General features: G+C 40.5%; 1 protein-coding gene across 1 annotated transcript; it reads right to left on the bottom strand.

Moving 5' to 3' along the window:
• Nucleotides 1-1,309: 1,309 nt before the first annotated feature.
• Nucleotides 1,310-1,966, bottom strand: LOC133779111 (uncharacterized). Its single transcript, XM_062219108.1, has one exon. The coding sequence runs from the start codon at nt 1,964-1,966 to the stop codon at nt 1,310-1,312; it is 657 nt and encodes a 218-aa protein (XP_062075092.1).
• Nucleotides 1,967-13,275: the final 11,309 nt, after the last annotated feature.

Below are 13,275 nucleotides of genomic sequence, written 5' to 3' on the forward strand. Positions count from 1 at the left end.
CTCATAATGGATTTTATCACCCGGATTGATAAAACCCAAGGTTTCGGAGACTAGAATTATGACCCAAAGTTATTTAATGGTATTGAGCTTGATGGGTGGAAATTGTTAATGCGTTGTGACTAGGGTTTCCGTGAGGCTCAGACTAGGGAACTGTGCTCAGGACATCGGTGCTTAGAAAGCTCGGGACATAGGTAAGAAAAATTATGTTCCCATTGAGCTTGTGTTGCAGGCTCGACCCTATATGATTGAGTTGCAGGGCTTGGCCCTATATGACTGTGTTGCGGGGAATGGCCCTTTGATTGAATTTATATGTGTTTAGATTTCTGCTTAGCTATATCATATGTGTATGTAAATGATGGAATGACGAAGGCCGAGAATGGCATGCAGCGTTTAGCACGTGGAGTGCGAGTTGCTAGGGTGAGAACCCAAGGGATACCTGTGATATCCTTACGGTTTAGACCGCGAACCCAGGGCCTGGTAAAGCACTTGGGACGACATGGCCGTACATGTATGACCTGGTGTTGGCTTGATTTTATATTTAGTGTTTGATATGCGTTTATTATCTACTTGTGAGAGTTTTATTGCTGGGCTTCGGCTTATGGGTGCTCTATGGTGCAGGTAAAGGCAAAGGGAGAGTCGATCAACCTTAAGTATGGCGAGCGGGAAGAGCGGCGCGTACATGTCCAGTCTGTCTGGCTGCCACGGCTAGGGGTGTTTTTATGAGATGTTTGTACAAAACCTTAATTTTATCGTTTAGTCGACTCTAATTATATTTTGAGTTGTAAATATTTCTAAACAAGGTTTTTGGGATCCCAAATGTTAAATGTTTTATAAACTTTCAATGAAAGGTTTATTCTCAAGTTTATGGCTTTGATTATGATTTAATTACACTTTTGTCTTAATCCTCGATTAGCGAGTAATTGCACATCTTAAACTCACTTAGTAACGGCTCTAAGGTAGTTTCTTAAACTCGATTAGCCATTATTAAGGTGGTGCCATATCCAGGAGGAAAACCGTGGAAGAAGTAGCATTTTTGTTTGAGATGTCTCAGCTTTTGACAGTGAGAGCAAGTAGGCCTCATCTTCTTCGTTCTTGATTGTGGAAGTGATGGTGGGTTGGAAGATTGGGTGGTGGAAGTAGATGCAGCAATCAGGTTGGTGGTAGCCGAGGGCCTTATCTTCCTCTGTCTTTCTTCTTGCACAATGGTGGAAAAGACTTTAGAAATAGAGGGAAAAGGATCAAGAAGAAGTACCTGAGATCGAATGGCATGGTAGGACTCATTCAATCCCATAATAAATTGTAAAACTTGCTAAAGATTCTGTAGCTTAAGACTATCATTGGCAGCAGCACAAGTACATGGCGTTCTTTGTCGGAGTTCATTAATCTTGTCCCAAATTGCTTTCAGTTTAGTGAAATAGGCGCTGACTGAATCATCTCCTTGTTGAAACGATATGAGGGATGTCCGAAGATCAAAGATGCGAGGCCCATTTCCTTGATTGAATCTTGTGTTTAACTCAGTCCACATTGCAACAGCTGAATCAAGATAGATGATACTACTCTTGATTTCTGGTGAAACTGAGTGGATAATCCAAGACATAACCATTTGATTACACCTACTCCAAGAATCAAACAAATGGTGATCGGAAGAGGGTTGGGGAATGGTTCCAGTGAGGAAGCCAGTTTTGTTTTTCGCACCCACATAGAGATTGAAGTCATGAGCCCACTGTTGAAAGTTGGTGTCCGTGAGAGGTGGAGAAGCTAAGATCACACCTGGGTGGTCTCCAGTGCTCATGAGGTAGGGATTGTTGGCATCTTCTTGAGCAGGTCGATCACGTAGAGGTGGATCGGAAACAGTTAGAGTGGTCCTCTGTCCAGTAGTGGCTGACGTCTGAGAAGAAGGCAGCACATCATAATCTATGGAGGAGGAAGGTTGCTCTCGTTGTGGTCTGTTTCTTGTTTGTGCCATGGATGAAGCAAAGGAGGATAATGGGTTTTGAGAATCGGTTTTTGGTTGTGTTCTGTCTCATACCATATTAGAGAAGCATATTTAGAGAAAAACCAAAATATATCTTGTATATTATATTTTATAAAAAGTTGATTGGGGTACATGTATAATCATTAGGGGAAGTTAGTTAGTAGAACTAACCATAGTTAAGGATAAGGTATGTTAACTATACACAAGGGTAAACTAATATCCTAATACAAAAGCCCATTTTTTAAAAAGTATCATTTAAAATACTATGTTTTATTAACTTTTCCAACGCGAGGGCCCCAAATTTTGTTTTTTGGCCTAGAGCCCAATAAACCTTAGGGTCGACCCTAGCATGAGTAGTAGAAGGGATAGAAAGGAAAATATTATTCATCATGCTCTTAGAAAATGCCAAAGAAAGAAGAATATTTGGAAAAGGAGTAGTTTTAGCAAAGATTGTTATGATGAGGATACCATTACATTTCTATCTAATCTTGCTAGACTCTCTAGTGATGTTTTTAATCTATTCATGTATTCATGATGACAACTTGACAAGTTTGGAATATTGGGAACAACTTTATTTTCATCATTTTTCACAACCTTAATATTTTGTAGAATAAATTGGTAAATGATTGCTGGAATTTAAGTTACCTAAGGGAAATGAAAAGGAGGGTAAAGCTAAGGTGCATAGATGATTTCCTCTTTCAATGCCAAATCTGTATGTCAATGTGGATGCCACATCTATTAAGGAAGATGGTATGGGAAGGAAGGGAGAGTAGTTGTAGGGCTATTATTAAAGGCTAAAAAAGGGTGGTAAACAATACTCAATTTTGGTTTGTTTCGAGGCCTCAGAATTACATGCGAAATAGACTTGTAGTGTGAGAATTTCTATATCATCTTAGATTGTTTGGTAGCAATAGCAATGCTAAATTCACAGTCTCATAACTATGGTAATTTGGATATACTTTTCAGAGATATCTTGTTGGATTACCAAAACTCAAGTTGTCTAGACATTTTATTCAAATCTAGAGCAATAAAAAAAGTAGCACATTGTTTAGATAATTACGTTTTGGATTATAAAGCGTCAACTTGTTGGAAAGAAAGTGTTCTTCTTTATCTAGTCTTAGCTCTTCTTGTTGATATGCATACTCTTCGTGTTTAAAGGTGTTGTAGTGTTCGAGTGTTTCAATTTTCTTTTTCCCTTAAATTATAGTCTGTTACAAGTTGAAAATGCTCGAAGAGAAAATTTAGATTTCCCAAAAAAGATGACCAAATATAAACTTACCAAGTTGTTATCATTAAGAAAGAAACCCACAACCAAAATACCAATTAGGCTCAAGCAACAATACTTCCATATTATGTGAAGTGAAGTACACTTCCCTTTCATGTGGAGTTTTAACAAACTAACCCTAACAATGATGAAAAACAAATAATCCTTTAAAAGATTCGAGGTGCTAGAAACACAAATGTTAAAGCTAAAACGACAATCCATAAACTTCAGAAGCGCCAACACCATACAGCGAAGGGTAAGACAATATTCCAAAGGGTATCTAAATGGAATTATTTAATGAGAAAAAATATCAATAAGAAATATAATACAAAATACCATAAGAGAACCTGGAAGTAGATCAAATATTTGGGTCTCCCCTTGGATAAGAAACTTTGTCACAGTTTCACGGAGTATCATCTCGACAATGGATTGCCATAGTTGATAGAGACACTACACCAAAATACCGCTTTTGTGTCAATCAAACGAGTTAGTCAACGCAGTTGACTGATGTAGTTGACTGATGCCATTGACCGAGAATTAACATCTGTGGAAGTTAGGCACTGCCACAAATGAAAGGGTATTTGCGTGAGTTACAACACTGACGATGTTAGTAGGGACCGTTTGAGATAGTGAGGCACTGGCGTTATTAACGACACGTTTGCGTCGGTGGGACACTGACGCTAACGCCCCGGCGCAGTTATACCCAGCCTTCGTCACCCAAAGAGCTTCATTTGTCCTAACATTTCAAAAAAAATCTTAGTGTTTTCTCTTCAAAACTAGTGCCTCCTCCGAACTTCTTGGCACATTTTGGTAAGTTTTCTTCATTTATTTTTTAATTTTAAGGTTAAAATGATGATTTATACATGTTTATGAACCTTACACAGTATTTTTTTTAATTTTTTGTGTAGATTTTTTATTTTTGAAGATTATTGTTTGAAAACCTAAAACTTTCTTAGTTTTTTGGGGTTTGCTACTTCAAGAACCCACATTACTCAATTACCACAAGTAAGTGCAATTTTATTATTTGTTATGAATTAAATTTAATTTTTATGATTTTTTTATGAAATACCACAAGTAACTAGAATTTTTATTATAGTTTCTTTATTTTTTTGTTAAATTTTTCAATATTTTTTACTAAATTTAATTTCCAGTTTTATTATGTAAATGGGTATGTAGATTAATTATGCATGTTTGATTGGTTTATCAGTGGAAAACTGCCACAAATGCCTAGTTTGCATCAGTGCTCCACTGACGCGAATGTCAGGTTGGTTTGCATCGTTGGTTTTTGCGTCATTTTTCAAACTGACACAAAAAATCAATTGTGGCAGTTGGGAACTGACACAAATAACCATTTTTGTCGTAGTGAGACAAGGACAAGCAGTACTACGAGGAAAAGACCAGTATAACTGCTACCCTTATCCAACCAACTGCACCACACTAATTGCATCCCACCACCCTCCATCATTCCACCTCACGTGTCCCCGCAATCATTATCACCCCCGACCTACATGTAAAAAGATCCCTCGGCTAGAGCATGACCGACATGTACAAGGACATGTGGAAACAAAAAATTAGCATATATATTCTAATTCAACTTGTAAGATTAATTCAAACCACCACACCACTATAAAGTACACATTACTTCGATGTAATATATGCTTATATAATTACGACCACCGATTCCATTTGGCCTAGTAGGGAGAGGAGATACCTCATGTGGCATGCTGCCCCTTTGGCACACCCACATGGGGCCATTTTGTAAGTGAGCATGCCTTGGTGCTTGATCATTAGTCATGTCTTGCACCAAGCAACCTCATGGGGTAGGGTAGTGGCAATTTTGTAATTATGATATGTCTCCCATACGAAAATCATATATGTTACTGGGAAGACCTTGTTTCCCTAGAAGGCTCCTTAGGGGGAGGTGACCTAGTGACTTAGGGAAGCACCATGGCCACGAGAAAATAGGGGCTAAAGTTGTGTACTCCATTGCCCTATCAAGGATATATATTAATAAAACAATGTTTATCCATACTTGCCCGTGTATGCTTCCTTATGGTCTATGTGTTATGTTGGGCCATCGCGCACCACTTTCCTTGTTTTATGCTTTTGTGTGGTGTGGGCATTCTATGGAATGACTTGCTTTGTGCTAGCTCATACTTCGTTAATTGCCCTTTACATGTCTGAGATGTGTTTGTGGCTAACCACTGAGTTTGTTTGCACGCGGGCATGAGTTGTAGGCTCACTTTCTAGCTTGGAGTGTTTGCAAGTGTGGCATGTTCCGTCTACTTGGAGTCCCCAAATAGTCGGCCAGTGATAGTTGATATCAGAGCTAGGTTAGAGAAAGCTTGATGGAACCCCCAAATGGTGAGCAATACTCAGAGGATCGAAGTGCTTGAGAAGCGAGTGGGGAATTAGATGGTCTAGATGAGAGGGTAAGGGATCTATCCTCTGCTAGCGATAATTCTAGTTCATCTGACACAAGCAATCGCATAGTTGCGCTAGAGAAGGAAAACAATGTTGTGCTAGCCCGAATAATTGCGTTGGAGAAAAGAAAAACTCCGACAAGTACATCAGATACCCCTTGGTGGGAGGAGCGTATTGCGGCGGTTGAACACATGCTGAAGGACCAACAAGACTCCATAAATGACATCACAGAGGATTGTAGGGAGTCAGTTGGCATGCTCAGAGAGGAGATGACTGAGCTATCTGCAAAGATGAACCTAACCATGCGAGCAGTTGGGAATGCGCTTGCAACGGGGCCAATAGATATGGAGTATGGCAGAGGTAAAGTTCCTGAGCTGAGGCCCTATAACGGGGATAGAGACGCAAAGGACATGGAAAACTTTCTCTTTGACATGGAGCACTACTTTAGAGTCGTGCGGGCCGATTCTGAAGAAGGAAAGGTTGCCATGACCACCATGTACTTGTCTGGGGATGCCAAAGGTATGGTGAAGGACAAAGTATGATGACATCAAGAATGGTAGATGCACCATCACGTCATGGGGAGATTTGAAGAGAGAATTGAAGACACAGTTTCTGTCAGAAAATGTCGCCTACATGGCTCGACGCCAGTTAAGAGAGCTTAAACAAGTTTGGATTGTTCGAGAATATGTGAAGAAATTTTCGGGACTGATGCTCGATACTAATCACATATCCGAAGTAGACAGGCTCTTCTGTTTCCTCGAAGGATTAAAACTGTGGGCCAAATAAGAACTTTAGATGCAGCGTGTGACTAACCTAGCCACTACACTACTCAAGCTGCTGCTGAACTCTGGAAAGATTACACACTGGAGAGCAGCCTGTTGAAGACGACTACCCCTCCAACCTGCTCAAGTAGCGTTGGAAGTAAGAAATCTAGGAAGTTGTGGCAGAGTAAGAGTGGGGGAGAGAGGAGGACAGTGGAGTCTAGTTCTTCCAATGGGATAGATACTATTGTAGGGAAGAAGCCACTAGCCTGCTGGCTCTATAAAGGACCACATAAATGAGTATTTGTCCCTTACAGGGGCAAGTTGAATGCCCTCATTAGCTAAGAGGAACAACACAAAGGAGAAGAGGAGGATGCTCCTGTTGAATGCACATGGGTGATGTCCGCTTATTGAATGCTCTCAAGAAGCATGGAAAAAAAGGCAAGAAAACCCTGGGGAAGGGACTGATGTTCGTGGATGCCACCATCAACGATAAGCCGACCAAGAGCATGATGATTGATACTGGTGCCACACACAACTTCATCTCGGAGGTCGAAGCCAAACAACCGGGACTAAAGCTGGAGAAAGATGCTGGCCACATGAAGGCAGTCAGCTCAAAGGCCTTGGCAACAATAGGAGTGACCAAAGGCGTAAAAGTTAAGATCGACACGTGGGAGGGGCAGACCAACTTAGTGGGGGTCCATATGGACTTCCTAACCAAAAAAGGTGCCATCTTGATTCATGCTACTGGGAGTTTGCTCATAATGGGAGAGACTCCTTCAATGGTGTCTGTAAAGGTGATACCACCCCCTGGTGTGAAGCTTCTATCAACTTTAAAGTTTAAGAAGGGTGTGACGAAATGGGAGCCCACTTATGTAGCAGTACACGCCGTGTTCGAAGAAACAGTGGAAGAGATTGTTCCACTTGAAATTAAGAGGTTCTTGAAGACGTATGGGGATGTGATGCCAGATAAACTCCCCAATGCCTTGCTGCCAAGAAGGGGGATTGATCACCAGATAAATCTGGTGCCGGGAGCGAAACCTCCAACAAAAGTGCCTTACAGTATGGCACCCCCCGAGCTAAAAGATTTGAGAAAGCAACTAACGGAGTTATTAGAGGCAGGCTTCATTAGACCGTCAAAGGTGCCATTTGGCGCACCTATGCTATTCCAAAAGAAACATGATGGGAGCTTGAGACTGTGCATTGATTATAGGGCTCTTAACAAGGTGACAATTCGCAACACCTACCCAATCCCTCTGATCGCTGATTTGTTCGACCAGCTAAGTGGAGCCAAGTCTTTCACAAAGTTGGACCTAAGATCGAGGTATTATTAGGTGAGGATCGCAGATGGGGATGAACCAAAGACAACCTGCGTTACTCGATATGGAGCATTTGAGTTTCAAGTTATGTCGTTTTGGTTGACAAATGCACCTGCCACTTTCTGTACACTGATGAACTAAGTATTCCATGAGTATCTAGACAAGTTCATGGTGGTGTACTTGGATGATATTGTTGTTTACAATGCCATGATTGAAGAGCATCGAGAACATTTGGCTCAAGTGTTTCAGAAGTTGAGAGAGAACTAGCTATATATGAAGCGTGAGAAATGTTCATTTGCACAGGAGAGCATCAAGTTCCTAGGCCCTGTTGTGGAACGTGGCCAAATTCGTATGGACCTAGAAAAGGTGAGGACAATCAAAGAGTGGAAAGCTCCCACAAACGTGAAAGAACTACACTCTTTCCTAGGCCTAGCCAACTACTATAGACAATTTGTGGATGACTACTCGAGAAGAGCGACACCCTTGACCGAGCAGTTGAAAAGGGGTGTGACTTGGGCATGGAATGATAAGTGTGCTGAAGCATTCAAGAGTTTGAAGGAAGCCATGATAAAGGATCCTATTCTTGCCTTGCCAGATGTTAGCAAGCCCTCCAAAGTATAGATGGATGCGTCAAAGTATGCTTTTGGAGGGGTACTGGTATAAGAAGATCACCCGATAGCATATGAGAGTCGCAAGCTATCCAAAGTTGAGAGGCGATATATTGCCCAGGAGAAGGAACTCCTCGCAGTTATCCACTGCTTGCGGGTGTTGAGACATTACTTCCTTGGGTCAAATTTTGCGGTAAAGACGGATAATGTAGCAGTTAGTCATTTCCTTACCCAGCTGAAACTGACCCCTATGCAGGCTCGATGGCAGGAGTTCGTGGCGGAATTTGACTTCCGTTTTGAGCACAAGGAAGGATGCTTGAACCAGTCAGCTGATGCCTTGAGTCTCAAAGTAGAATTGGCGACTCTAAAGATCTTGGCTAGTTTGTCGGCTAGCGTGGTGAACACTCCACTTAAGGAGCGCATCGAAGAAAACCTGGAGAAAGACTTGGTTGTCAGAACCATCCTGTAGCTTGTGAAAAAAGGCAAGACTTGCCAATTTTGGATGGAGAATGATCTTTTGTGGGCCAAAGGGGGCCGCTTGTATGATCCAAAATCTAGAGATTTGCAGAAGACATTACTACGTAAGTGTAATGACACCATGTTGGCAGGTTATCTAGGGTGGCAAAGGATGCATGCCCTTTTGAAGCGGGGATACTACTGGCCACATAAGCAAGATGATGCAGTGGAGTACACCAAGACCTGTCTCGTCTATCAGGAAGACAAGGTCGAGTGGAACAAGACTCCTGGGTTGTTGGAGCCGTTGGGAGTCCCAAGCCGACCATGGGAGAGCATGTCGCTTGACTTTATAACTAGCCTACCGAAGATAGGAGATTTAAGTTTGATCTTGTTGGTCATGCAAAGATTCTAGAAGTACGCAACATTCATCTCAGTGTCGAAGTACTATTCGGCAGAAGAGACAGGACGACAATTCTTCAAGCATATTGTCAAATATTAGGGAGTGCCCCAGAACATTGTTAATGACCGAGATGGGAGATTTAGTGGGACCTTTTGGTCTGAACTATTCAGCCTCTTAGGGTCACAATTGAACATATCCTCGAGCTACCACCCGAAGACATATGGGCAGAAAGAAAGATTCAATGGGATGTTGGAGGAGTACTTGTGCCACGTTTTCAATGCCAATCAAAAGAATTAGCCGCAAATACTTGATGTAGCTAAATTTTACTTCAACTCTCAAAAGAGTTCTTCATCGAATAAGAGCCCTTTTGAAGTTGCTAATGGACAGCAGCCACTATTGGCCCACACAATGGATTAATACCACGGTCAAAACCTACGAGCCTTTCAATTCACAAAAGACTGGAAGAAAACTACAGAGATTGTCCGAGCATATATAGAAAAATCATAAAAAAGAATGAAGAAGTGGTCAGATCAAAAGCGCATACCACTCGAGTTAAAGCAGGTGACTTAGTATTAATCAAGCTGAGGCCCGAACAATTGAGATTCTAAGGGGACAAAGACAAAGACATCAGACTTGTTCGGAAGTACGAGGGTCCGGTCTCAATCATCTCAAAAGTTGGCCTAACCTCCTTCAAAGTCGACCTACCAACATGGATGAAGATACACCCAGTCCTGCACGTCAGCAACTTGAAGTTGTATCATGAAGATCCAGCAAATCCAGAGCACTACCAGTCAACCAGAGAAGGAGTCATCATTCAGCCAAGGAGCAAGCGTCAACCTGAAGAAATCCTGGCGGAGAGAATGGTCACCACTGATCGTAAAAAACACAAGGAATATCTAGTAAGATGGAAGAGCCTCGAGATGACGAGATAAGCTGGGAGAAGGCAGAAGACTTGAAGAAGATCATGCAGAAGATTGAAGATCTACAAGCTACTTCGTTGATGACGCCGAAGAATTGAGTGGGGGAGAGTGTGGCGTGCTACCCCTTTGGCACAACTGTAGTTAGTTATGTTTTATGTTCTCTTCTCTTCATTCTTATGCTTGTATATATAAGCTATTCCGCTATAACTTATAAATACAACAAAATATTCATTCACAATTCTCTCTAAATATATATTCCCCTACTATGGTATCAAAGACCGTGTGATGCTCAGACTCATTTTTCCTTCCCAATCTTGATTCTAAGCTTTGATTTACTATATGTACTTCTTCATCCTCTTCAATAATGGCTGCCACAACTCTTACTCCGCCGACAACTACTGCTTCGCCCACCTCTTTGTCTCCGATGGTATTTTTTCACAACATTTCGGTCAAGTTTGACACCAAAACCTTCCTTCTATGGCATCCACAAGTCTTCTCAATAATCAAAGGCCATCAACGACATGATTATATCTTTGATTTGGTTCCGCTTCCAAAGAATTTTTTTACTAAGCTTGATTAAGTTTTTGGTACTGTCAATCCTTTTTTCACTCAATAGGAGCACCAAGATCAACTCCTTTACTCTTGGCTACTTTCCTCCATGACCGAAGGTGCTGTTACTCATGTTTTTTGCAGTGAGACTTCCTCTTAAGTCTGGAAAACCCATGAGTTATACTTCTCTACTCAGACCTCAGCTAAGATCGATTAATTTCGATATTAATTTTAAAATATCAAGAGAGGTTCCATGTCTATTAATAAGTACTTGATGCGTATCAAATTTGTGGTTGATCACCTTGGATCTGTTGGACATAATGTCACTTTGAAAGAACACATAGCTGTGATTTTTAAAGGATTTCCCCTCGATTATTGTTGTTTTGTGATTTCGATAAATTCAAGAAATCAACCATACACCATTGCTGAGATTTAATCTCTCCTTCTTTATCAAGAGCGCAAATGGAGTCTTACAACAAGGAGCTTGATTCTATCAATCTTACTTATACTCGTTGCCATCAAGGCAAATCTCCTGCTACTCATGTTAGATCCACTTTTTCCCTTTCTCAACACTCTAATTCTGGTTGTCGTCATGTTTGTTCTTTTTGGAATACTTTTGTTGTCAACTGTAGTGGTGGTTTTTCAAACACAAATTCCACTTCATCAACTCCTACCCGTGGTGGTAGACTGATTTGCCAGTTATGTTCTAGACATGGTCATCTTGCTTCAATATGTTATCAAAGGTTCAATTCTGAGTTCCCAGTAGTTGGAACAGCAAATGTTGATAAGCAATTTGCCAATGTTGCAACTATAGACACTATAATAGACTCGGCCTTGTATCTGAATTCAGGGGCTAAAGGTCACTACACTGTTGATGCATCTACCTTCACTAAGAAAACACCATACATTGGTTCTGAGTAGGTCCACATGGGTGATGGTGCGAGCCTTTCATCTAAACTCCATTCTCATTCAAAAATCTCACTCTTAATCGCATGATTCATGTTCCTCTCATAACAAAAAATCTCATAAGTGTGTCCCAATTTTTGCCTTAGATAATAATGCATATTTCAATTTTTATCCTAACCACTATCTTGTGAAAGACCAGGCCACCAAGCAAGTTTAGATGGAAGGACATCTTAGCCATGGCGTGTATGTCATTCGTCATTCCACAATGAAGTTTTGACATCATCCTTCTTCTGTTCATTCGTCTATTTCTCCACGTCTATGTTCTGTCAATAATGCTCAAGTGAGCTCTTGTAATGTACTTTCTTCAAGTCCCTTTTCCTTGTGGCATAGCAGGTTGGGGCATCCTTCTGCTCAAATTGTTAAAAGAATAATGTCTTTCTATAACATTTATGATAGCAATAAAACTTTCTTTGAATTTTGTGATGCTTGTTGTAAAGGAAAAATCCACAAGTTTACCTTTCCCGATTCTAAAACTGAGTATAGTAAACATTCCAACTTGTTCATTTAGACCTTTGGGGTCCATCTCCCATTCCTTCTTCTAATGGTGAAAAATACTATATCCATTTCATAGATGCTTTTTCTCGTTACACATGGGTTTTTCTGTTAAAATCAAGGCTGAAGCTTTATAAACCTTTATCAATTTTTAAACACAAGTTGAAAAAGAATTTGGGTGTTCAGTCAAAGCAATTCAATTTGATTAGGGTGGTGAATATTAATGTTTCAATTCTTATCTTCTAGATCATGGTATTCACCATAGGCTATCTTGTCAAACCATTCACCAAAAAAATGGTGTCAGTGAAAGGAACACAGACATTTAGTTGAAACAGGCCTTACATTACTTGCCCATGCTTCCCTCACCTATTATCCAAAACAACACACCTCTTCAATTTTTGTTTAATAGAAACCCTGATGATAGCCAAATAAGAGTGTTTGGTTGTGCTTGTTTTCCTAATATCAGGTCTTATAACAAAAATAAAATTTAATTTAGATTTGTCAAATGTACATTTCTGGGATATAGTTTAAAACGTAAAGGTTATAAGTGCTTGTCTTTAAGTGGTAGAGTTTCTATCTCTCGAGATGATTCAATGAATTTTCATTCCCTTTTTCCTCTCCGACTACAATTCCCATGTTGGTATGTCTCATAGTTCTACTTCTTCTAATTGCTTATCTGCACTAATTACAATGGTTTCTTTTCCCACTTCCACATCTACCACTTCTATCATGTCTTTTCAGTCTCCCTCTCCATCTTATTCCAATTCTACTCATTCACTGACATATCCTACTCTTCCCTCATATAGTTCATCTCCTTCCTCCCCTCATACACACTCACTACCTCATCCATTTGTCTCTGCTGTATAAAATATTTCTCCTTCTGTTCCCATTACTTCCTCACCTTCTACTATTCAACCTTTTCCCATTTATCATGTTTCCACACCCCTCTATACTTGTTCCAGCAGTTTCACCAACATCATCATTATCAATAGGCCCTACTAAAACCCATAATATGACCACTCGGGCTAAAGCTAGAGTATACAAACCCAAGGTCTTCATTGCATCAAAAGAACCTCTCACATTAGCTGATGCATTACAGAATGATCATTAGAAATCTGTTGTGCAAGCTGAATTTAATGCA

The sequence above is a fragment of the Humulus lupulus genome, chromosome 5 (genome assembly GCF_963169125.1).
Source record: "Humulus lupulus chromosome 5, drHumLupu1.1, whole genome shotgun sequence".
Taxonomy (NCBI): Eukaryota; Viridiplantae; Streptophyta; class Magnoliopsida; order Rosales; family Cannabaceae; genus Humulus; species Humulus lupulus.

Coding starts and splice junctions, on each gene's coding strand:
- LOC133779111 (XM_062219108.1), bottom strand. CDS start 1,966: ATGGCACAAACAAGAAACAGACCACAACGAGAGCAACCTTCCTCCTCC.